This window comes from Meleagris gallopavo, chromosome 20 (genome assembly GCF_000146605.3).
Source record: "Meleagris gallopavo isolate NT-WF06-2002-E0010 breed Aviagen turkey brand Nicholas breeding stock chromosome 20, Turkey_5.1, whole genome shotgun sequence".
Lineage (NCBI taxonomy): Eukaryota > Metazoa > Chordata > Aves > Galliformes > Phasianidae > Meleagris > Meleagris gallopavo.
In genome coordinates, this window is record NC_015030.2 from 3,063,854 (window position 1) to 3,088,191 (window position 24,338).

The window sequence follows — 24,338 nt, forward strand, 5'->3', positions numbered from 1 at the left end:
AAAACTTGTAACATCCTGTTGTGGACTTTAAACATGAACTGGTGCCAGAGTTTTTATAAGGGTGTTCTTTAAAAGGGCTGCCACAAGAACGTGAATAAAGTGATATTCATCTGGCCTAAGGAACTTCACTGAGGAATCAGCACTATCAACATACTTCATAATTTTTGAAATTAAGTACACTTTTTTTTATTTTGATACCTAATGCAAACCACCTCACAGATTTCATGTGTGTTGAAGAACATTGCTTCCTCTGTAGGAAATGGAGAGGAAGAAAACAAAGGAAATATATTTTAACCACCTTCTTCCCTGAGTATTCCATATTGGAAAGATTTTAACCACATAAAAGCATTCTTTTCATTTTTCATTTTGATTATGCTACATAATGGTCACAAGATCCTTCTTAAAGCCACTAGTATCTTCAAACATTACATCATTCTACTGCATTAAAATTAAAAGGTCAAAAGACCAATTTACTGTAAGTTAAATGAAATCTTTTATTGCTTGTAATAATATCAGTTTTAAGTCTTGCTCCTAGTAAGATCAAAATGCAGAAATGCTGATGGTTGTATAAATATTTAACTCTAATTTTTCCTGTGCCATGTTAGATTATTTTACAGTGGAGCAGATATTTAGTTATTGTGGTGACCACGTGCTTACCTGGGAACTCAATGCAAAGTCTGCTCAATAAGTAGGTATGTTTTGTAAATCCTTCATCTTCTGAGTAGCGTGGGATTTTTTTAGACTAATTATTGTTTTGTCTCAATATCCAAATCATGTCATAAGAGAAACTTGGTTAAATGGCAGTCAGATCAAGCCTAAGCATTAGTGATTGTTATTGATGCTATTTCACTTCTCTTGCAGTTGTTATTTTATGGACAGATTCCTACATGGCTCTATCACAATTTGATGGAAATACCATCCAGAAATATCCTAAATATATACATCCCATTATATTTTTTTAAATATGGATTTTAGATTTATTAGATTTAGAGCCTTAATTACTTGTTCTAAGTAAGAATAATAAAAAGCAGAACTGGAAATGGAGCTAATAAACTTTTTCAAGACAATCATGCTTCCCTGCTCCAGTATTCTGAAACAGAATAGGTTTAAGCACATAATTCCTAATATTGTCTAACTTTTAATTCTTCCTTTTTTAGTCTTGTAGATGATTCAGTGAGCTGTGTAGGATGACAAAACTAAGATGCAGAAAAGAATTTATTAAATCATTCCAGTAGGATTCTTGGGCTTCAGAATTTATAAGTTGTAAGGAACAGGATGATGGTTAGGCTGTGTAGCAGAAATGTTAAGGCCTAAAACAGTGACTGAGCACCTGGTGGGAAACCAGGGCCAACTCAGGGGAGCTCAGGTGTGTGCAGAGCAGCTGAGTGACCGGAATGGGCAAAGCCAGAATCCACCCCTTTCCAGACCTCATTTAAGGGTCAACAGTGGAGGTGAGGTTATCTCTCGCTGGAGGTAAGAGGTAAGCAGCAGTGTTCCTTCATTTCTACATCTATGCTGCTGCTTTTGGGCCCATTCTCATTTGCTGTAGCTAAAGACTTTGCCACCTTGCTATTATCATCCCATTATAGCATTACAGGTTGCTAGCCCAGAATATGGTTTTACAAGTCACGTGGTGCTGGTGTGTGATCCTTGCTATGCTGCTATGACTTCTAGAAGATCTGGATTCACTCGTATAGTTTTAGATCTGTGATTAGAAGCCTAGTCATTCTAGGCTCCTTGTATGAACAAAATTGGCATCTCCAATTTGCTCTTCAGATTTTACAGTGAATGAACATTAAGTCCTTGTGATTGTCAGTTTGCATGTTGCGTGTATGTATACACACACACACACACACACACACACACAAATACTTGCATGTGTATGCATTAATATAGTGAACACTGGGTACATAATACCTGGTCATTTACGTGTCTCTTTGTACAGTTCCCCTTTATTATAACACTGAAATGGAAAGAAATGGATGGTTAAAATTGGCAAGTGATTGATTTTTGCGCCCTCATGTCCTCTAGGGTACAGCAGGAGCCTTCTGATCCGTAGATTCTATGCTAAATAAGAAAGATTCTTTGTGCTATAGGAAGTTGTAGAAAAGCTACATCTGCAGAAAATGTGTTGTTTTAAATTACTGTCAACTCATTTAATCTCTACATCCTCTCACCCACTTCTTTTTCCATTTACATGTGCAAGGGAAAACAAAGCACTAAAATGATGAAAATATGAAACCTCTCTATCTGGATATTGTATTTGAAAACAAATACTAGTGAAAAGTTGGGACAAGATATGGCATGTAATGTCTGCCATTGCTGCTACGTATAGAACAGTGAAATTTATACATATCAGATATGCCAGAAATACTCTTGCATTTCAGTGGAACAATTTTGTAACTCACACAACAGTGAGTACATGTACTCATAGCACAGTTTTGTAACCCATGCAATAATTCTACCTCATTCATTCCTCTGAATGTCATTAGAGCCCTGAATCTTGTACTGATCAACAAGTGGCTGGGTGTGCTCATTAGATTTGTATGTTATGGCTAACCCTGTGTACTGTGACCAATTCAGAGCATCTGTTTCATAGAGAAGCTCCTGTTTTAATTGCTGGTATTTTTGTACTGGTTTTGTTATTTTTATAGTGCTCTAAGTCCTAAAAATGTTCAAATTTAATGGCATAAAACACACATCTGTGACTAATTCTGATTTTCTTAGTTAGACATGCTTCATTAAATTCTTGCCTAATCATCTGAGGTGATTAGAAAAGAGATTCAGATGCTGAACCTGGACATACAATGCTATCATTATGTAGGATATCATTATAGGACATCTGAGACCATCCAGGCAGGACTGGCAGACACTGCAGGTCTGGTCTTTCTGTGAAGTAGTAGCTGTAGCTGGGGAGGGTCATAGGGTTATATGCTTTCATTTGGCCACTCTTTCCCTCAAAGCTCTTTTTATGCTATTTGCATTTTTAAAATTTACTTGTTTGGCTTTTCAGAGTGCAGATTTGTTGGTAGCAGTAGCAATTAGGGCAGATGAGTACAATGGAAAAGGCATTATAACAGAGATGCAATGACAGAAGGACCACTACAATAGAAAGGTGCTATAAAGGAAGAGAAGAAGGTTACTCACCTATATCATAAGATCCTAGTCTTGTAGAGGAGAGATTCACCAAGAAGAGATTTCTAGCAAAGAGAACCTTTCTCAGTGGGGGTCAGCCCTTAAATGAGGTCCAAGAGAGGTGCAGCCAGGCTCCACCCCTTACTGTCTCACACGTGAATTGCCTTCACCTGTGCTCCCAGGGCTGACCAGGTCTTTTCCCCAGGTGCTCAATCAGTGGTTCAGGCCACGACTCAGCAGTTCCCATACAGTAATTCAGGTAAAATCATTTAATGTTCTTAACGATTCTTATCCATCACAGTTTGTTGCTGTGGTAAATTATAAATTGTTTGTCAGTGCTTATTTGGGTAAATAGCTGAATATCTGTAAGTTAGCTTTAATACATTTGATAAAGTACTTGTCTGTCTAGAAAATGAGTTACCTCATCTGATGTAGCAGAAAAGATTGTTGTGGTTTTCTGGCCTCATTAGAACTCTGTTGTTTCATGAACAACCATGGTCCTCTGCTATGAGTTTAAAAAAAACCAAGTACATATATATACTTAGTACACTTCATGCTATTCTTTCATATTCATATTCTTTCATATACAAAGTTGTGTTAATGTTGCATTTCAACTTGTTTCCACTTGGAGTGTGGTATGTACTGCTTTTCTTCTATAACAGTTCAGTTCTAGATACAGGTGTATATCCATGTATGGTTGGCATGTGTAACAATATTAATAGTCTTGCCTATCAGATAAAAAAAGGTTGAATATTGGATGAACTCAATTTTAGTGTAGAAATGGGTACTCACAATATTGTAAAAGATGTTTCTAATATGGAGAGTTTATTTTTCTTTCTGAAAGTTTGGGTGGATGTAAAATAGGCCAGTAGAAGTTTTGTCAAAGTGATTTCAAACTTAAGAAAGAATCAATAGTGAAAAACCTTCACATGAATTTAGAAGCTATAAGGAGGTATTCAGTGAAGATAAAAGAGCTCTGTGAGACATGGAGGAAATGGGAAACTGTGCAGTTGTTTCTGATGCCACACCTTACACAGGGGAACTAAAGGAAGCCGTTTGTACTCTAAATAAACCTGGCTTTGATTGGATGAAAGAAGCTGTGTAAGTGAACCATGTTTTACAGGAGCTCTATCAAAGGCTCAGGATGTGTTAGACTGTGTTGTTAGTATTTATCTTGCAGCTGTTTAAGTCAACCATTCCAATGAAAAGTCTGAATCCCACTGAGAGAGAAATGGTACAACTGAAGAAGTCTGGAATGTTTTTGACTAATGCTCAAGGAATATATCTGATTGCGTAGTGATGACTTTAAGATCAGTCTGCAAAACATCTCTGAAGATGATGCTCAAAGCAGTCTTGAGTGATGTTAGTTCTGAAAATGAAAAGAAATCAGGAAGTCTTTGTACTGTGCAAAGTATTTCAGTGTTACCCTAGGGTAGGGGGAAGTTTGAACGTTTCATTTCTTACAAAACTCTAACTTTGTTATGCACTTGTAATTGTTTTCCTGCTGTGTTGTGAGACCAAAATGCAGCTGTTCTCAATAACATGCGTTTACACTGTTACATATATTTTGCTCTGATGTCACTGTAATCAAAAAATGTGGATAAATGACGTTTTACAATATTGTCTTCTGCAGAAGGGAGATGATTGCTTATATGTGCCCTGCTCATGGGTTTGCTACATCCATGGAAGTCTTACAAAAGTCCAGTAGGAGCATGAGCTACGGGTGTTTTATTCCTTTGCTTTTAAGGAAAGAAGTGGTCATTTGTTTTCTTTAGAGGAAGAGAAATGAAGACAACAACTCATTTGTTGGTGAATGTACATGGTTTAAAAGTAATTAGAAAGCCTTCTGGAAAGAAAAACTTCTGTGTATGTAGACAGCAAGTTTAGGTAATTTTAAGAAAAAGTGAAGTTAAAGCCACTACTCTAAACGCTTTAGTGAAGTCTTAGACATGTCCATCCTTCACTGTGTTCCTCTAATTCCATGTATGAATCAAGTGCAGGACTGTTAACTATGTCGTGTGATACTATTATATAGATAATGGTCCTATCCAATGTGTAAGGGAGAAGAAATTAGAGTGAAATCTTAACTTCATTTAATAGGTAATTCATTTGAGGTGCTTAATTCATCTGTGTCTGCCTTTTGGAGCTTAAACTACAAAAGAGTAAGAAAAGTAAAAGCGATGAGGGATGGAGGTGGTATGGTGTGTATGATATTCTAAAGAAGCAGAGTAATAAAGACATTAAAGTATGTACAGACTCATAAATTTTGGGTTTTAGATTACCTTTTGAGTCTATCTTTTCTATCAAACAGCTTTCTCACATTAAATCTTGACATTGATCTTTCTGTTATTCATTTTCGAGCTTCATACTGGGTTAAACCATCATATCAATTGCTTCTGGCTTTGTTGGTGATTACAAAAGTGAGATTTTTCAGGGTCCTATTTTGAAAATTCAAGAACTAAGAGTCATCAACTGTGCCCTGTTCAGTTGCAGAAGTGAAGTCCTGTTGCTCTGGAGATAAAGCTGTCTAACCCTTTGCCATCAATTCTGGACAAAAAGCCATGAACCTTTGACATTTAAAACACTGCTGAATTCATACGGACTTTGTGTCACTACAGTAGAAGGGTAATAATCTAATGATTATTCTGAGTTTTCATTGGACTAGTTTAAAAAAAGTAACTTAGAAACACTGAGTTATAACATCTGATTCTTAAAGGTCAGAGGCCATTCTTGTTTCTTTCTGCCTTATTTCTTTATATTTTTTTCTAGATTAGTAACTTATACTAGTTTTATTGTCTTTCTAAATGTTAGATTGAGGTTTGCTGTAGAAAATAAAATGGCTATCAATCAACTTTTTTTTTTTTAACCTAGTATTTGATTTGATTAGTGTGCTTGCATGTAAGTCTAGATTATCTACTCACTGTTTCTGTTAGGCGTGTCTGCGACAAATCATGGTGAAACTCGGTGTACCCCATTGGCTTTTCTGTTCTGGATTTACATCACTGCAATAAGCATAATTCCTAAATAATTTGTTTAATGGATGAATATAGTAATTTTATCCTCAGAAAATAGTGTCATAGTGTTTTCAGTTCAAAAATTCTCAAAGTATTTTAAGACCTATGTGCAGTAAGTAAGAATCATTGTTACAAGCTACATTCAGACAAGTAAATAGGAGCAAGCAGTGGAATCCTCTATATTGCTGTATGAAAGGAGGAGCAAATTGTGACTGAGAACCACAGTTAAACTCTGAAAATTTCAGAAAAGAGCTGACAGGATCTAATTTACTAACAGTTATTCTGTCTGTCTTCTTTCCTTGAATGTGGAGATAATTGATCACAGTCATTCAGTTTTCTCTGGAAATATAAGGAGCTGAGATTTTAACCAATTGTTCTTTGGAGTGGAGGGAATTGCTGTCTTCTGGAGCGCCTGGATTCAATAAGATTGTTTGAACTATTAACAGCAGTTATTAAATTGGTTAGATAGGCAGAAATGAATAAAAAAAAAAAGTACAGAACTCCATCCTCTGCTTCTCATTTAAATTTCAAGTTGGATAGAAAGAGATGACTGCAATTCTTACTTGGCTCTAATTGCAACACGGGTTCTCAGAAGAAGTTTGACATTGTCCTTTTTAACTTTTACCTTGTGAAATCTGTTTTTGGTTTTGTGCTAGTTGATTTTAGGCTGTGACTACTTGAATAAAAAATATTAAGCTTCCACTTGGTATTGTTATAAAATTTCTATCAAGAAAAACATGCTTTGCAATTTTTCCTTTCTGATTTTCTTACTTAGTTTTATAAAATCTCTTTGTAAGTTATAAAAAGCTGGGATATGGAAAAGATGATCTGACTTGGCTAATGAGTGCTGGTTTGATATAAGCATAATGAATACTAGAATTCTGTAAATAGTTTTCTTAAATAAAAACTAATCCTTCCAGAATAGAATATATTCATCTGATCAACTTCTGTGAAGTTCTTGGTTTTTTTGTTTGTTTGTTTTACCTCTGCAATGTCCCCTTTAGAAAAGCATCTATGAACACTGTAACTGATACTGACTTTAAAAGGGATTCTGGATTAACCATCTGAAACGGCGTCAGTGTTACTCACTGAGCTGCAAATCAAGAGAAAATGAAGATCAGTTGTATGTCAAGAGAATATTAAATGTGAAGTTATCCATAGTAATTCGTAATCCTCACTGAGGGGAAAAAATTGTATTTGAGAGATGTTTTATTCTTGTGGGATAAGCCAGTCATAATTTCCTTTTCTTTTACCCAAGGTTTTTATTTTGAATGCATTGAATATTAAGCTAAATTGTGCTGTTTCACTGTCAGCAGTCCCTCTGCAAGGATGGTTGGTAGTGGTTTTATTCCCACATCAAACATATTCATAACCGTATGCTCAGAACTCTAGCCTATTTCCATCTGCATGGGGTTTAAAGCTCTGTAAATAGACATACCTGAAAGAATTGACTTTGGTTTAGCTTCTGTGTCAGCGTATACACTTAGATGTGTGTATGTATTCCTTATGCACGCTTACGATGGGAAATGAGCAAGTTTTCTATGCTGTTGCTGTACAGCACTTGATTATTCCACATTACTGTTGAGAAATGCTGATACGTATGCATTAATGTTAATTCTTAGTGAATGAACACATTCTCAACAGGAACTACCCATCAAAATCTGCAAGCAAAATACTAGTTGTAGTATGACAGGAGTGCATTAGTTGGTGTGAAGCTTTGTCAGCTTACTTTGCATATATAATTAAGTCTTGTGAAGATTTCGGGTGGACTATGGGCCATCCACAGTCTGCTACACAGCTTGCTGCCTGGAGTAGCAAGCAGCAGAGTTCTACATAGCCACACAGCTTAGGCTAAAATCTCTCTCATGTATTTGATGCATACTGGGAGCTGTTTATTACAATAATAGGTGTTCAGAATATTAAAATTCATATTTAGTCTGTACAGCTACAGAATGGTATTAGACAGTAAAAATTGTACTAAGGGGAATATAACACTTGAATGAGCAGTTATTATCAAAACGAAATTGAATGGTGAAGTTCAGTTCGAAGGGACCAACAACGATCATCGAATCCAACTGCCTGATCACTTCAGAGCTAACCAACAGTTAAAGCATATTGTTGGAGTACAAAGCATATGCAAAGAGTCTAGATTGTTCTACCATGAATGAAACAAATCAGAATACAGATTTTTTTTTAAAACTTATTTTAAATGAACTGTAAGTAGCATATAATATTATACGTGATGGCTATTTTCCTAATGGTATCCAAGTTCTAATTTTTCACTTGCCAAATTTTCTGGCTTCAGCCAAACTATTCTGGCTGAAATCTTGAATTCTAGATATAATAAACCTTTGGATTATTGTCTCTGTAAAATTACAGCTAACGTGGTTCAAGTATTTCCAAGAATGAGGATATTACAAAGACGCTTCTTCATGTTAGAGCTTTCTAGAGACCTCTGAAAGTCTAGAACTATCTTACATTTGAGCAGAGCAGCTGTGACATGTTGTACTGTGTACTATTATGAACGTAAAAGGGCTCTAAGAAAATGTGTGCAGACAATCTTAGTTCTTGGCTTCTGATGTTTCCAATGTCAATTTTGTGATTTTGTTTAGTTGTTGCCATGTGGGTGTACAGCAATTAACAGTGTTATTTATCTCATTTTGCCTTAGATTATTGGTTGCCAAGTCAGAAGAGAGCCACCAGAGTCTACTGAACGGTACACTCGTTGGATCAATAATCTGACTGAAGAGCAACTTCTTACACAGGTATTCTTTTTTCAGGTGTGACTGAAATGATGACTGAAAAATATAGTGAAAGGTCTATTTAGTTAGATTTTTTCACTCGGTGGCAATACATGATAACTTCCCCAGATTATCAGGATTTTATAACTTAAATGACAGAAATTTGTGGTGCGTGTGATCATTATGTAACGATACCTTTACACTGAGGTATGATACTGACTGCTTCTTTATCTGTTTCAATTTTGCTAGAGATCATTTTAAAATAGCTGTTCTTCAGGCGTTAAACATAGTGCTCATTACACGTGTTTTTAAGTAAGATACGTTTACGGGACTGAAGATGACAGTTTTGGCATAAAGATAGGTTGTTTTGTTAGGCAGGCAGCCAGTGCTGAACTAGAAGAGACTTTGGCAAAAACAAGTTGAATTGTGGAAGAAATCAATCCAGTCTGTGGAGGAATGCGTGTGCTGAGTATTATTATAAGAAATCTAATGGAGAGTTAGCAGAAAGCATCCCAGCAGACATTATGATTCAAGTATTTGTGACTGGGTTTTGTGATGCTATGGTAGGAAGCCATTTGCTTTTAATTTTCCTGGATTTAAGTAGTTGAAAAGTTTAACATACCCATGTTTGTTAGACTTGGTTGCTGTATTCCCCATTACCATAACCCCCAAAGATATACTTACAGGCTCTGGGATAGTCACTGTAACACAAGAAAGTCATCTGTAGACCTTATTTTAAAACCAGCAGTAGTGTTATCATTCTCTGTAATTTACCAAATGAAAGTGGTTATAGGGAACGTTGCCCAGTGGAATGAATATTTGGATTTGCCTTTGAGTGTGACATTAGAAAAAATTATAGCTTTAAAGCCATGAGTTTATCTGACAGTGATATCTGGATACACAGTAATAGCACACAACTGCGTTCTTAAAGAAAAGACAAAGAAAAGCTTGAAGATGCAATGTAAAAGTTTGTCCTACATCATGTGCTGTTTTTCATCTGTCTTGAAGAGGTCACTGGATGGAGCCTTTAATGAATTAAACTGGAAATCAAAGGAAATATCCTAATTTTCAGATTGCTTTGGGTCTGGTCAACTGAGGAAGGGTGTGAAAAATGAACACTCATTTTAGGACAGGCCTGCAAATTTTCCAGAAGAGCTTATATAGTATGCTTTTCCTGACAGTAGGATGCAAACAGAGTGACCTGGGTAATCCCACACAATCTTATGTGTCTATAAATATCTCTTCCAGCCTTAATCAAGTAGCATGTGCAATCCATTATTTTTACATATGATTTAAATTCACACATTTTACAACTTGATAAGGAGTTTTGGAAAACATATTGGGACTGGATCTAGAAGTCTGCATAATAAAGCTTGTGCTTCTTTTTGATGGGTTTCTAAACAAGACAAGATTTGTACAATTGCACTATTTGTGTTCCTCTTTTGGGTTTGAAAACGTTACCTGTTCTATACAAAAAGTAACCCAGAAATAGTAGTTCCTCAAACATACTAAGTTTCTGAAAAATTTGTGGAAATGTAAAGCTAGAAGACACTGTACTGCACCAGCTGCAAATCATATGTCATTAAGACCAACAGAATCCACTTGGGCAGAGATTTGAGTGCCCAATCATGAGACAAGTTTCAGCTGCAACCCATGATCAACTGGAGACAAGTCTGTATGAAGCCTGGCTTTTGTAGCTGTGCTGTTAGAAGAACTGATTGATTTCAGAGCAGGGCATTTTAGTATACGTCACTTCTCCTGCCTTAATAACCATTCTTCTGAGCAGAAATTCAGGTAGGGAGGCAATTATTTTGCTGTTTCTTGATTTAACAAAGTATAGATATGAGACAAAACTAGGAGTGAAAAAACTGTTTCAGCTGTTCTCTAATAGTTGTGATACGAGTGAGCTGCGTAAGGTTAGGCCTGTGAGGGAGTTGTCCCCTTTGTCCTCCTGATATACTGACACATTTTGGGTGTACTTCTAAAAGCTTTTTTTTTCAGGAGATAAGTCCTAGGAAAACTATAATGATAGGTCTCTGCTAAGAGATTTTGTCAAATACATGGGAGGAGCAGTCCTTCAGGGAATTTGGGAGAATTGGCTTTAATTTACAGCATATTGTCTCCAGCAGTTTCCTGTAGTGAAAGAATGTTCAGCTTTTTTTAGCTGTCTCTGTACTCAGTTTTTTTCCCCACTTTTGCATTTCTGTATCATGCACATACTCATTATTTATGCTGTGAGCTGGGACATTAAGTGACCAATTAAAAAAAAAAAAGTTGACAATGTTGTGTAATCTGCTATCATAATATTTGTTATTAATCAAGTAATATTCTATAGCGTTTGATGACTTCAGTTGCTGTTTACTAAAGCACAGTTTGAAGAGGTGGGTGGCAGCAGATGTTTTGTTAGGTGGTTGGATTGCTTCATATGCCTCAGTGCTGGCTGCTGGTTTTATATTGCCTGAGTCAATACCAGATTTTTGGATCGAATGTCCGTACCCTGTCTTCATGCTGAGATCATTCAATACAAAATGCTTCTAGCATTTTAACTTTTCCCTTCCCTTAACCGTGGCCTCTTGATGCTTGCTCATCCATTAAATGTTTCTCTAAACAATTATACTGTAACATTCCAGAGATACTTTATGGTATGCGTGAAATTTCAGAATATATACCCCAGAGACTGAGGGGGAGTGAAAGAATACAAAGAGAGCATACTGATGTGAAGACTACTTTTTAAAAGATTTTTGTTTAAGGTTATCTTCTTTATAGATTATAAGCGATCAAACATTACTTTGCACATACAGTAGTGTAAGCATTAAAATACACCCCTCAAAAAGGTTTAAACTTGTCATGTGTGAGCATGGTGACAGGTACAAAAAGAAAATAAGCAAATAAATATGGATACCTGACTGTTCTGATATTGGGATGAGTGGAAAAAATGCAGATTAAAACTAATCCTAAAGGATGTCGGAGTTTGAGTTGTGCTTGAACTGTGATTGAAGTTTGATCATGCAGCTCTTTTTAAGCTGGAAATTTTACTGTAGTGGAAAAGTGAAAATTCCTAAATGGTTTTAAGGTTGGATTAATTACACAAACATTTATACAAGTAGTTCTTAAGGATTGTTGTGGGCTGTAAGTAACATAGCCGAGTTCACATCCATGTCTGTTAGATCACTGTTTAGGTTAGTTTAATCTCACAGGCAGTCTGTGAAGTATTGTGTTCAGCCTGAAGTGTAATTCCACCTGACCTGCCATTTTTTATCCCCAAGACAATGAACCTCTCTGCTTTCATATCGTTGTTCATTTAGAAAGCAGCCTGTGAAATCAGAGGGGTGTGTGTGGAGATGCTTGCCAATAGGAGTGGGCTCTCTGGTTGATGAGAGAGGGCAGCTATAATTTAGAGAAATAACCATCTAAACAAAACGTTGTGATTCTGTATGCCTGTTGCCCACCATAATGTGTCTGTGCTGCTCTTGGACAGGTAGGGTACTTTGCAGCTTATCTTAGAGCTCTTTGTGTAGGACAGATATGGAAGTTTTCACAGGTGACTTCTTACCACTAATCTCTTTGCTACCTGACCAAAGAAGAGCATTCAACATGTAAGAGTTCCGTAACATTCTTTTTTCTATGCTGCTAGAGCTGCCACTCTTAGCTCATAGGTTTAAATGCTGGCTTCTCTAAATAGCTTGTGTCTCCATTCTAGTATTCTAAGTAATGTGAGGTCAAATTTCACTACAAATCGGAATTTACTACAGATACTTGCTTTGGAAATAGATCCAGCATTCTGTCTGCATGGATCACATAAGTTTTTCTCAGTAACATAAATTCAGTATGCTCAATATTGCATTGCCTTCATGCATCCCTATAGGCAACTTCTTCCTGTTTGCAAGAAGAGAGGGCAGTCAGGGGGGCTGAGGAGGGCAGAAGAAGCTCATGCACCTTATGGCTCCTATTGGTTCTCTTTCTTAAAGGCAGACCAGGAAGAAGAGTGAGGTGGTTCCTGCCTTTCTCAGGAGGCAGGCAGGTGTGGAGGTGTGCTCTGTGTTCTGCTTACAGAAAGCCCAATGTGGAGGGAAGGAGCTGCACTACTCTGAAGAAGTTCTGCAGCCAAACGGAAGCTGGCACTGCTGGACCAGCTCTGTTGGTCTGCTGTGCAGTCCCAGAGCCAGGCAGAACTGGTCAGAGAGGATTGGAGGAGGGATGCATAGATTGAGTATCTCTGGCTTGTTTGTTTTCTTCACCTGCAGACCAGAAATTCTGACTTTGCAAGTGCTGGGCTTGGTTGTCACTACACCAGAACTGAAATAATGATAGAGATAGCAATCTGAGTGGCTGTGTGTGTGTTTTCCAGTTACATTACTTAAGGATGAAGCTGGACAAGGGGTAAGACTTCCTTAAGAATGAATAAAAACATGAAAGGGCTGATTGATTTCTCTCTCCACCTCTGCTCCAGCATTTATTCTTAGCTCACTTGCAATTTCTGTCTTTTGATCAGAGGACACTCAATGCTTTCTTGGGCTTTTTTTTTTTTTTGGTCACATTTTCCTCTGCCTTCACCTGTGTTACCAAAAAATGTGTTAACAGCAAAGTCCCAATGCTTTTCTGAGTGATACAACCAGAGTTATAGTTAAATACTGCAGGCTGTGTTGGTTTGCATGGGATTAAGGATATAGCATACAAGGAAAAAAAAAATTGGCTTCTTCCTTTTGTGGTTGATCCCTTTTCCTCTCAGGAGGAGAATGAAACAAAGTTGCACAAGCTAGTCAATGTTTTTGTTGGTGTTTGGAAACGCGTGTCAAAGGCGTTCATGGAGTTCTAGGAAGTTTAATGAGAAATGCCTTACCCACATCTGTGAACTGAAAGCATCATTAGAACTTCTAGCGAGGCTTTATGTGAAGGCATCTCAGGGTCAAATGTTTTCGAACTTTCAGAAACAGATTTGCAGTAGTTCAAAACTGTATACAGATTTTGTGTGTTAGTAATTTTGCATGAGTTTAAAGGCTTGCTGTAAAGGAGAGAGTGTTAAATAACTTAGATTTTTCTTATTATAGTTTGTTTGATGATTTGCATGCATGATTGTGGTTTATAACACATGGCAATATTTAAATGCACTAGGGATATAAAAGCAACTTGGAATACAGTCCTGCAGTATGATGGATACATGTATGGCAGAAAATTCGTGACAAGATTTTGATGGGCATCCAGATTAAGCCTCTGATTTGAACCATGATTTGTTCCTTGTATTTTAATTAAGTAATTATACTGATATGGGATGTAATGTTTCCATCCTAAATAAGTTTTATTCGGACACTTGGTGTAAGAGATGGACAAGTAATTACAAATGCAAAACTGTCAAGGATTAAATTCTTAGAAATGCATAATTTATTTTCCAAACTATTATTGGTGCCCATGCCTCCTCCATTCTCCTGCAAATAACTTAGGAAAGTAGTGCAAAAAGTTCAGTTAATGTAAGTCGGCACATAGGGATGTGAATGGAAGCCATAGCTGACAGCTTCTGAATGCTGTTTGTTCTCCTTTGATCTCCCATATTTGTCCTGTTGATATCATAGTTTACGAACAAAAGAGCCTTTAGGCTTCACTTGGTGCTGCTATCTCATTGTCTTGTATAGCTTAAGGGATCTAGGTTTGCCTAACAGGTGAAGGATGAAAAACAGGTTTTGTATTAAAATTATAGTTGAAATATTGAAATGACCATAACTTATTAAAATTTCAAAGCAAAGTGCACTCCAAATAGAAATGTTTTCCAGCTAACTTAATGGTGTTTATTTTTCAGTAAATCTTCCATTTGCAGAGCATGGAGCAGATACTCCCCAAACTTCCTGTAATTTTGTTTCTTCAAGTTTAAAAATCAATGTCCAGATTCCACAAAAAGGGAAACACTTTTGCTGTTTTAGAGCACTAAGAGCCGCTGATTCTAAGCATACACTGTTATTGTAATGCAGCTCCCTCCTGTACCTTAGATATGGGGGAAAAAAGAATTCTTCTATTGCAGTCAGGCACAGAATAATTTTTCACCTTTCAAAATATGTTTGAGCACAAGTTCAAGTGAGCTTTACGTATTGCTGGAAAATAACTTGCTTTCTTCATCTTAGCTTTCAGTGCTAAAATAATTGGGCTGGATTTTCAGAAGAGCTCAGCAGTTTTTGAATTATTTGTAGTGGGGATGTGAGTGTGAAAGCATCACTTCCCATGTGAGACTCTAGGTTGGAAGGCCAGTTTGACCTTTCATGAATTTGTTTAGTGATACTTTTTTTACTGATCTCATTCTGCTTTTAGTAGTTCTTGCTCTTTGGGGTGGGGCTCGTTTAGGAAGCTGAACTTCAAAAGAAACAAAATCCATCCTATCCCCTTGTATAAACGATGTATGCTGTGCTGGGATGCTTGAGATCTTTTCCTTTCTGCATCAATAAGAAAACAGAACTTGGTTCAGTGTGGCAGGTTTTGAATATAAGTGACCAGATTTAATGATTTGTTCAATTTAAATTTATTTTCTTTTGTTAGCACAAGCATGATAAAAATAGACCAAAACAAGGACAAGGGATTTTTGTTCTGTTTACAAAGCCGTGGCCAAATGGGCTGTGATTAGAAGTTCTTGAGCTTGAAGTTATGCAAATAAAGAAATAATAGAGAGCTTTTCAGGGTGTTAGTTTAGATCAACCGTAACTGTGAACGTTATGTCCTTTTTCATCCAGAGTAGATACTTGTCTATTCATTTATTCCAATTACATGATCTTAAGGATGATTAGCATATATCTAGTTCCTCTGGAAGCGGGCCAGTTGTGTCTGCAGCTCACATTTTGAGAAGTAGAATGATTACACGTAGAGGAGGTGGGGCCGGCGTGCGCTTTGTGGTTAGCAGAAGGAGAGTGGAGCCCTGGCCCAAACGGAAATCGGAGCGGTTGCAGTGCATGGGGTGTATAGCAAGGAAGGAAATGGCCTTGTCTGCCTTCTAGTGTAGCTGCTGGGACTTTGCCACCTCTCTGGATGTGCTGGTTTCTGTGATGTGGGTGGATTTAACATTTTGTATCGCTTGCAGTGACTGCTCGCACGGTGCAGAAAAAGGCAGCAGAGGAGAAATGTATACCTGGCACCTCTGTACCTTACATTTTAATAGCAGAGGACCTTATGAAATCGGAAATTCTGATGCTGCAGCTAGACAAACTGTGAGCTATTAGCAGTTGGTGCAAATTAGTGTTTTTCAGAGTTACTAACCCAGAAAAAGCAAAATCTTACCAGACTAGTTTTTAATCCAACAAATTTGAAGCACTTTCCATGCATTTCTGCTCTGAACTTATCCTTGAATTTATTAGAGCACATATTGAGTATATCTGCCAACATAAATTATACATGTTCAGGAAGTTTGTGCAATAAAAGGAATTATTATTTCCAGGAGTGTAACTGCTTAGCAGACCGGGGGGCTGTATTTATTTTGGATAATTCTGTGCATAAATGTACACTAATAACGACAGAGTGAAATAAATATAGCGATGAACATATAGATTTCAGGATTATGATTATCTTATACATGGTTGAAATGAAATGGAGACAAGCCTTTGCTGTAAATAATGATTTTAAATTTTATTTAATTATTTTGGAGAGCTAAAGACAAAATAATTTAGCTTCTTGAACTTATAACCTTGTAGTTTTTAATTGTCTATCTGCCTAAATAGGATTTGATACCAGAACATTGTTCTAAAAACCATTATGTCAGTTCACTTGTATGAAAGTAATTGGTGTCAGCATAGTTCATAATTACACCTTAATTACCTACAACTCATGTGAAATGTTACCTATATACAAATATAACCAAATCTCTACTAGGGAGCTGCTCTGCTGTGATTATATTAAATAAGTGTAAGTAGTCTCTGTAGCAAAGCATTTGTTATGTGAATACAGTTGTGCCTCATGTTGGCTGTAGATTCAGGCTGTAGTACAAGAGCTTTAAGTTGTTGTTTTAATGTATTCCTAATGTAGGCTGGGTCTTAACGTGAACTGTAAATTCTCCAGAGCAAAAGCTATCTCTTTGTTCTATATTAAAAGCTGTTAAAACAGGATCTGAGTTCATGATGTTAGTATGTAATAGTGATGCCCACTGTTTTCCTGCCTTAGATTTACAGTAGGAAATATCCTAGTTAATTTAAAAGCTGACATTTTTACACCTTAGTTGAAATTAACTTGGAACACGTGAGAGTTGATTAGTCAAAAGCAGATGAATTTCTGTATTTTTAGGGGGTTTTTAGTCTGCTTGTCTGGGTCTCATATTGTATGTTTCCTTTTGTGTGTTCTAAAGCTTTCACTGTTCTCCACTGCAAACTTTTGGAATTGGTTGTTACGGCTGTGACAGCATTCAGCAGCTTTCACTGTCCTACTTTGTTCTCAGTTTCATCTCTTCCCTCAAAGGATTCTGTCTTTCCCTGCTGCTGTACAGAAGAGCCACGAGTTCGCCACATTCTTAATTGCCCATTCATTTTGCAAGGAACAAATAGTTTAGCAGTTTGTAATAAATAAACCATAAATATAACCTCCCATGAGTGCAAGAAAGGAAAGATTTAATTATCAACTTCATATTAAGGAGAAAATAGTTTTGTATTCCTCCATTTCTCTATTTATCGAGCTTCCATAAGCATGCCAGAATCCCAGGTAAATTGGTCATCAAGGTGGGAATTGGATTCAGGTAGGATTTAATGCTCCTGAGAGAAACTGGGCTCTACCAGACTTCTCATGCAGTGGACATCTGTGCTAAGAAGCACTAAACTGAAATGTGCTTGTACACTCTGTGCTTGTTTACAGTGCTGCCAGGCTGGAAAGGTGATACCAAACTCAGGCTAGCAAGAAATGATCTTCCTGTCACAGCATTTACATCCTGCTAATGCAGGGGAATTCTCAGCCTATAATAGAAACAAGAAAGGGATATAAAGAATTAATTGCAGTGCACCTGAATACAGTGCATGCTTCAACAGGACACTATAGGGTCGTATGTAGATTCATGCTTCTCATTGCTCTTTCTGGGTATTTCAGCTGATGTCGGGGTTGGGTTTTTTTTCTGGTTTTGTCCCACATGCAGCCAACAACCTGCCTGTGTTGTGCATAGGAGTCGAGAAAATGTATCACATTATTTTCCAGTCATGGAAAACTGAGAATTATATTAGCAGATATGAGTACTCTCCTTGTGATTGTTTTTTTTTTAATGCTTTTTCCACTCTTCCACTTTTCCTGATTATGAGCACAAGCAGTACTCAATGCAATCCAATGGCAGTGCATCTATACATCCGTAGTTTTCTTCATTTCTCTTCCTTTTTGTCTAGGCAGGGTGTGGCCACATCCCCTGAGCTTTATCCATGTCTTTCCTAAAATATAGAAATAAAAACCTGTTTTTATGAAGTGAAAATAAAATCGAAAATGTAAGCTACAAACACTTGGTGTTCCTAACAGCCCCTGCTGGCTTGCTGGAAAGACAAGGGAAAATGAGTTTTCAAGTGGCACTGCTGTTAAGCTGCCCTTGGATGTATTTTTTTCTCTTCTAATTGAAACTCAGACTCTGGTGAAGTCTCCAATGTTATATCTGGATCCTGACTTCTTCAGAAGTAATGTACTTGAGTTAAGGTTTGTGTGGTTGGCATTAATGGTTTAGGTAATCAGCTGCTTCTCCTGGAAGTAGCTATTGTGGAACCCACTGCAATGGATGTTGCTCCACTTAACACCCAGTGTTTGAGAATGATGTATGATGTCAACTGCCAACACTTATCTGGCCACCTGATTTTAAAAGCCAACAGTCAGCAGTGTTAGATTTCCCTACCTACTCGGAATTTCATTTCAATGGCATCTTTCAGAAAAATGTAAATGTTAACCTGTGAACAAAACAGGCTCTCTCTTAGTCCCAGTGTCAGATTACACATATGTTTAAAAAAAAAAAAAGCAAAAAACCAAAGACCACCAACAAAAAAACCTTTGGAGTCAGTAGGAGAGAAATTTTTTTGGTGTCATAAAATTATTCATAGATCTGCAGAGCAGATGTTGACAATTACAAAGAGAACAGAGGCCGGTCTGTGGTCAGCCAGCAAGCTCCATTTCACGTGGGTAGATCAAGGCTCAAGGCAGCAACTATTTCCTGTCAGCACGCTGGGCGTCAGCGATAGCAGCTTTTGTGGGCTATCGCCCAGTTCCATCACACAAAGTCACTTTTGTGAGGCCTTGCTTCTGCCTCTCTTCTGAGAGCAGAGTGGCCCTGGAAGGCTCACTGCTCGGTTTGGGGAGGTCTGTCTGCTGGTACAAATTGCAAATTACAAACTTTTTATTTTTGTATTTCTTTGCTGGATGCTTGCCTCATTCTTTTAGGAAGTGTGGAACAGCTGATTCTTTCATTTACTGCAGTAATCACTAATGTTATATTTGTCATTTTAATTGTTTTAGCTTAAACCATATTTAAAGCATGATTTCCACCCCAAATTTTATTGTATTTTTGTTCAGGAACTGAAATGATAGCTAGTTCCTGCAGATATAAAGTGATGAGGTGATATCCTTTTGCTTTCAGAGCAGAATTTTCTTTGAAATTGTTGTGGCTGCAGGTTGCCTGGGGCATGCTGATATAAACAGGCATCTCCTGGTAGTTAAAAGAATTTTAGCTGTAGCTCATTTTGTCTCAGACAGAATGGGTTTGTGGGAGTAATGGTAATGCTGATGCAATGTCCAATTAATTCCCATTTTCTTCTTCTTGGTATAAATCAGTGTGTATCACTGGAGAAAAGTTAATAAAAATGCCTTCCTCAAAGTATTTTGATCTCCAAGTTTAACAAGTTTATGTAAAGATGTAGGAAGCATCCCTTGCCCTTTTGGAGACCATGGGAAGAGAGCAATGAGCAAAACTACAGCTTAGTGGAGGAAGAAGCTGCCTGGTAGACCTTGCATTTATTCAGGCTCAGAATGACAGCTGGAAATGGAAGCAATTTTCTGGTGTCCTGCTGTTGTATTTTGAATTCATTCTTTTATGGCTTTTATAATAATGTTCTTGCCATAAACTGTGAGCACAGCAATGTCAAATTGTAATAAGCAGGACTGTCCCCTGGTTGTTTGTGCAATAGAGAATGCTTCTGAGCACAAATAGGAATTGATAAGCTGGCGAAAACAAAACATAGAAGTAGTTCTTACATAGCTTAAACAGTATCTGTGGCAAATGCGTTTTGTTACTGAGAAACAAGAAATAATGTATTCTCTGTCGTACAGAGAGCAGCACGCTTTTCCATGTTAGGCAGGAAGAGTGCCTGTGATAAGCATCTGCCATATTCTGTGTGTGACTCAAATCCTAGGCTGCTTGGGCTTTTTTCATCAGCTAGGTAACATGAATAATTTTAGAATAAAGAGGAAGGAAGAAATTACATGCTTCAGTAGCAAGCCTGTTTTCTCTAATGCTTTAGTTTCAAGTTCCATATTGAAGCTAGGTGATGTTCAAAGTCTCCTACTGTAGTAGGATTCCTCTTGCAAGACATAGAAAGCAATTTGATTTAAAATTAAGGAAAATGATAATACAGCTTGGTAAACAAAGCACCAGTATTGCTACATTTATTTCGTAATACAGTTGGTGCATTTAAGAGTATTAAAAGTTAGGAGTTAATTAGCTTTATTTATGCCACCTTAGAAGGGAAGTAGTTATCTACCTTAATCAGAATCACTTTAATAATTCTAAAATGCATCTTCATTAGGTCTGTGTGAATTCCAGGTGTTTGCATCGAGGAATTGAGCCACCCACCTGATAAGCTGTAGTCTTTATCATCTGGGAAAATAAGAATATTAACAAGACAGCTGCTACAGGAGCTCTTAGTTACTTAAGAAAGCAATGTAATTTTATTGGAATTTGAGTTTTGAGAATTGTACAGACAAATCTGAAAGCGTGACTGAAGAATACTGACTCATTTCAGAGTCACCAAGGTTGGAAAAGACCTACAAGATCATCCAGTCCAACCATCCACCTATCAAGGCACAAGCTGCCTCAATAAAAGTGTAAGGTTTTGTGGCAGGAGGATGGGGAATCATTCTGACAGCGTTTGAAAAGAATTCTTCCACTAATGCTAAAAGTAAAGTTGTTACAGCATAGCTATAATCATCTTTAAACCATGGAATTACCTCATGCTGTGATGAGCAAATGTATATTGCTACTGTACAGCATTAAAGATCTATTTCAGGGCACCCAAATGTCAGAAATGTATGAATGATGAGAGCTCTGGGTTACATGTATGTGTGTGTACATATATAAATATAAATATACATGTCCTTTGTGTGCAGGAGCTATGCCGTGTGGATGTGATGTTTTTACGTACATACAACATCATGTGTTTTATATTTGTGGAACTTTTGACTAGAAGTTTAAGGTACCTCCCAGCACAAACCCATTCTGAGATTTTTATGATCAGTTTCTTTTCCTTGCTGACCATTCATTTAGCAAAAATTGATTAATGTTTTTGAGCACTCTTACAGGGCTAACACACATTAAAATACAATCTTGATAGCTATGCATGTGATGTTATTAAAATACAATGCTTTTTTTCATTTTAGAAGAGAAAATTGGTAAATTCACTTTTGAATGTTATTTTTGTAATGTATCTCAAGCACTACTACTTGTGCATTGCTCTTATTCTTTCTGCTTTTGCAGTCTTGAAGCTTCTGAATCGTATCTGTTAACCGGATATGTGTAGATTTTAATGGAAATTTGTATGTCCACAGCTGCTAGAGAATGAGAGAGAGTGTGTCTGTGGGAGATGAAGGATTGCCAAATAAGCCTACTAAGCTGAAATCTGGAAAAAATTGAAGTTTCCAAGCAGACTAGAAGTTTATCAAAGAGGAAGAAAGCCAGCTAGCTTGAGTACTTTGCACAGCTGTTTCAGCTGAGACATTTTATCCATGTGATACTATGTAATAATTTGATGCCAAAAGTAATACATAAATGTTGTTTCTATTTAGAATTAGTGGCATATATAAAATCGGTGTCGTATAGTCAAAAGCTTCTGCTTGTCAAAACAAAACAATCAAAAGTTTGGCTCATCTTACAAAATACTGCAGCTAAAAACTAAGTTTTCTGAATCACCCAGTAAGCATGAGACTTCCCTGAACATAAATCAGAAGTACCAGTACTTCTCTGTCTTCCTAATAACATGTAATTTTTTTCTTAGTTACTAACAAGGTACATACTAAGAAAATCTTACTTGGAATTGAAGGGTTCACAAATTAACATTCCTTTTCACTGAGTACCACTAATTAAGCATTAATAAGCTGATTCTGCTTTTGTTTTGCTATTCTGGTAGAATTCTAATTCTTGATTTCCACTGTCAGAAATGTTTAAGGAAAACTCAGAAATATTTAGGATGCTCGTGCTCCGATGAACTGGATACATGTACTCTGTTGATGTGTTTGGAGATATCTAATGACAAAAAGAGAATGTATTTACAAGGTAGAAGTGCACCAGATGCCAAACAGCTGTGAATCATCTGTGTTCTGTTATGGAAGAAGTGAGAACCTTTAAGCCTGAACTGAGAAAAAATTGTGTTTATTTGTTTTTCTTAGCATGGAACTGATTTTTGTAACCCTTTCCCTCCACTCCTGATTGCATTTGTCTAGCTTGTTATCCTTAGGTTAGTAAATAATTCTTTAGGCTGCCAGTCCCTCATTAAGCCCTTGTATGGGAACTGCTGAATCACGGCCTGAACCTCTGATTGACCACCTGAGGCAAGCAATGAGCCAGCCCTGGGAGCACAGGTGAAGGCAATTCAGCTGTGCTGCTGGAAGGGGTGGAGCCTGGCTGCACCCCTCCTAGACCCCTCCTAGACCCCGAGAGCTGACTGCCACTGGGGAAGGATCTCTTTTGGAGATCACTTCTCTTGGAGTCTTCTCAGCGAGCCCAGGACAAGGGTAGGATTTCCATCCATTCTTCTTTAGTGTGATAACCTGTTTAGCCTAACTTTCTTGTATATTTCTTAATTAAAACATCCGTATATTCATTGATTATGCAGCCCTTCGGATGATGTCTGTTTAGAAGTCAGTAAAAACAGTGTCAGTTGTATTGTAGTCTACTTGTTAGTGTCACTTGACATGAAGTGTCCATGTGTAGCTGACCTTCACACATACAAACAGAAACAGCTTACTAATGTGCATTGTTTTGCAGGTGTTGTGCCATTGGCACTTGTAGACCTGTGGTACTCACAGGTATCCTGACACTGTTCAGTGCCCTTCATTTTACTGACATCCAGGCCTCTGCTGCTGCCTGTCTCTCTAAGACTTGTGGTTGCTTTTTTTGTTGTTTTTCCTCTCTCTTGGTCATACTCCCTGCCACAGTTCTGTGCTCTGTCAATAAAGGTGCCATTTAGAATACTGTTGAACAATAAAACGTCTCATTTTCCTGAGCCTTTGATTATTTTCAATCAGAACAGGATAGTTTTCTACCTTTCTCATAGTACACGAGTGGCTCTGCCTTCTGCACCCTGATGGCTTTTCTTTATGTAGTTGCAAGGTCTGGCAATTCTTTGCAGAACTCAGTATTTTCAAATCTAATGCACGAGTGTTTCCCATAGGCACACAGGGCATTCTTAGATGCTGCTCTGAAACCCACAGGGCATATCACATTTAATGGTTTCCTATGTCTACTGGACAGCAAGACTGCTAGGTGCCAGGAATAGGGTAAGAAATGCTGTGCGTGTTCTTCTTGGAGGGTCAGTGGAAAGGAAAGCTTTGGGAAGCTTGCTGAGAATTGTAATTTTGAACCTTGTCGTGAGAGCTATGGGAGGAAAGAATCTGAGATGGGAGTTCAAGAAAAGTAATTTGTACACAGAAGTCTGAGATGAGAAGGCACTACTAACAGTATTGCTTTGTCAACGTTGGAAACTGAAGTTGCCAAATCTTTTCCAATCTCTTGGGTGTTTGTTTGCCGTGGCTTAGTGAGAATTTGGTGAAGTATTGCAAGTGCTCTGTTAACATGTAAAACTCCTATGCAATGCAAAAAATTAATTGATCAAAAAGCCAACTTTTATTGGAACAAAATAACACTGTGACTATTTCTGTATCATCTGTTGTCTTCCTGTTCTTGCTTAACAACTCTGATACTGAAAGTGCTGTTGTGTCCTTTGTGAATTGAAGCATGACGATTCAATGTGTGTGTTTGGAGATGAGCTTCTTACATGTTTGGATCAAAGGGACGGGTGTATGAATGACTTACTGTCCCTAGAGCAGTTTGGGGATGAGGGGGGCTTGGAATTCTGTATGTGCAACGTTGTTATTAATTTCTCACTGACTTTAGACAGAGGATTTATTTTTTCCTTAATCTGAACCAAAGCTTTGTGAGTTGTGATATCATTTTTAGTGAATGCAAACGTGGAAAGATAAATATTCATGGTTGTTCTGTTTTGCCTACTTGCTAGGCTTTTCTGCCTGTAAGTTACAAATCAGTGTT

At 37.4% G+C, this 24,338-nt stretch overlaps 1 protein-coding gene across 1 annotated transcript in view; it reads left to right on the top strand.

The window, feature by feature from the left end:
- The window catches only part of B3GNTL1 (UDP-GlcNAc:betaGal beta-1,3-N-acetylglucosaminyltransferase like 1), a 106,820-nt gene that overhangs the window by 24,994 nt on the left and 57,488 nt on the right, over nucleotides 1-24,338 (top strand). The window contains exon 6 of the mRNA XM_019621602.2: nucleotides 8,819-8,914. Within this exon, the coding sequence (XP_019477147.1) occupies nucleotides 8,819-8,914 (96 nt within the window). The remainder of the gene's footprint in view (nucleotides 1-8,818; nucleotides 8,915-24,338) is intronic.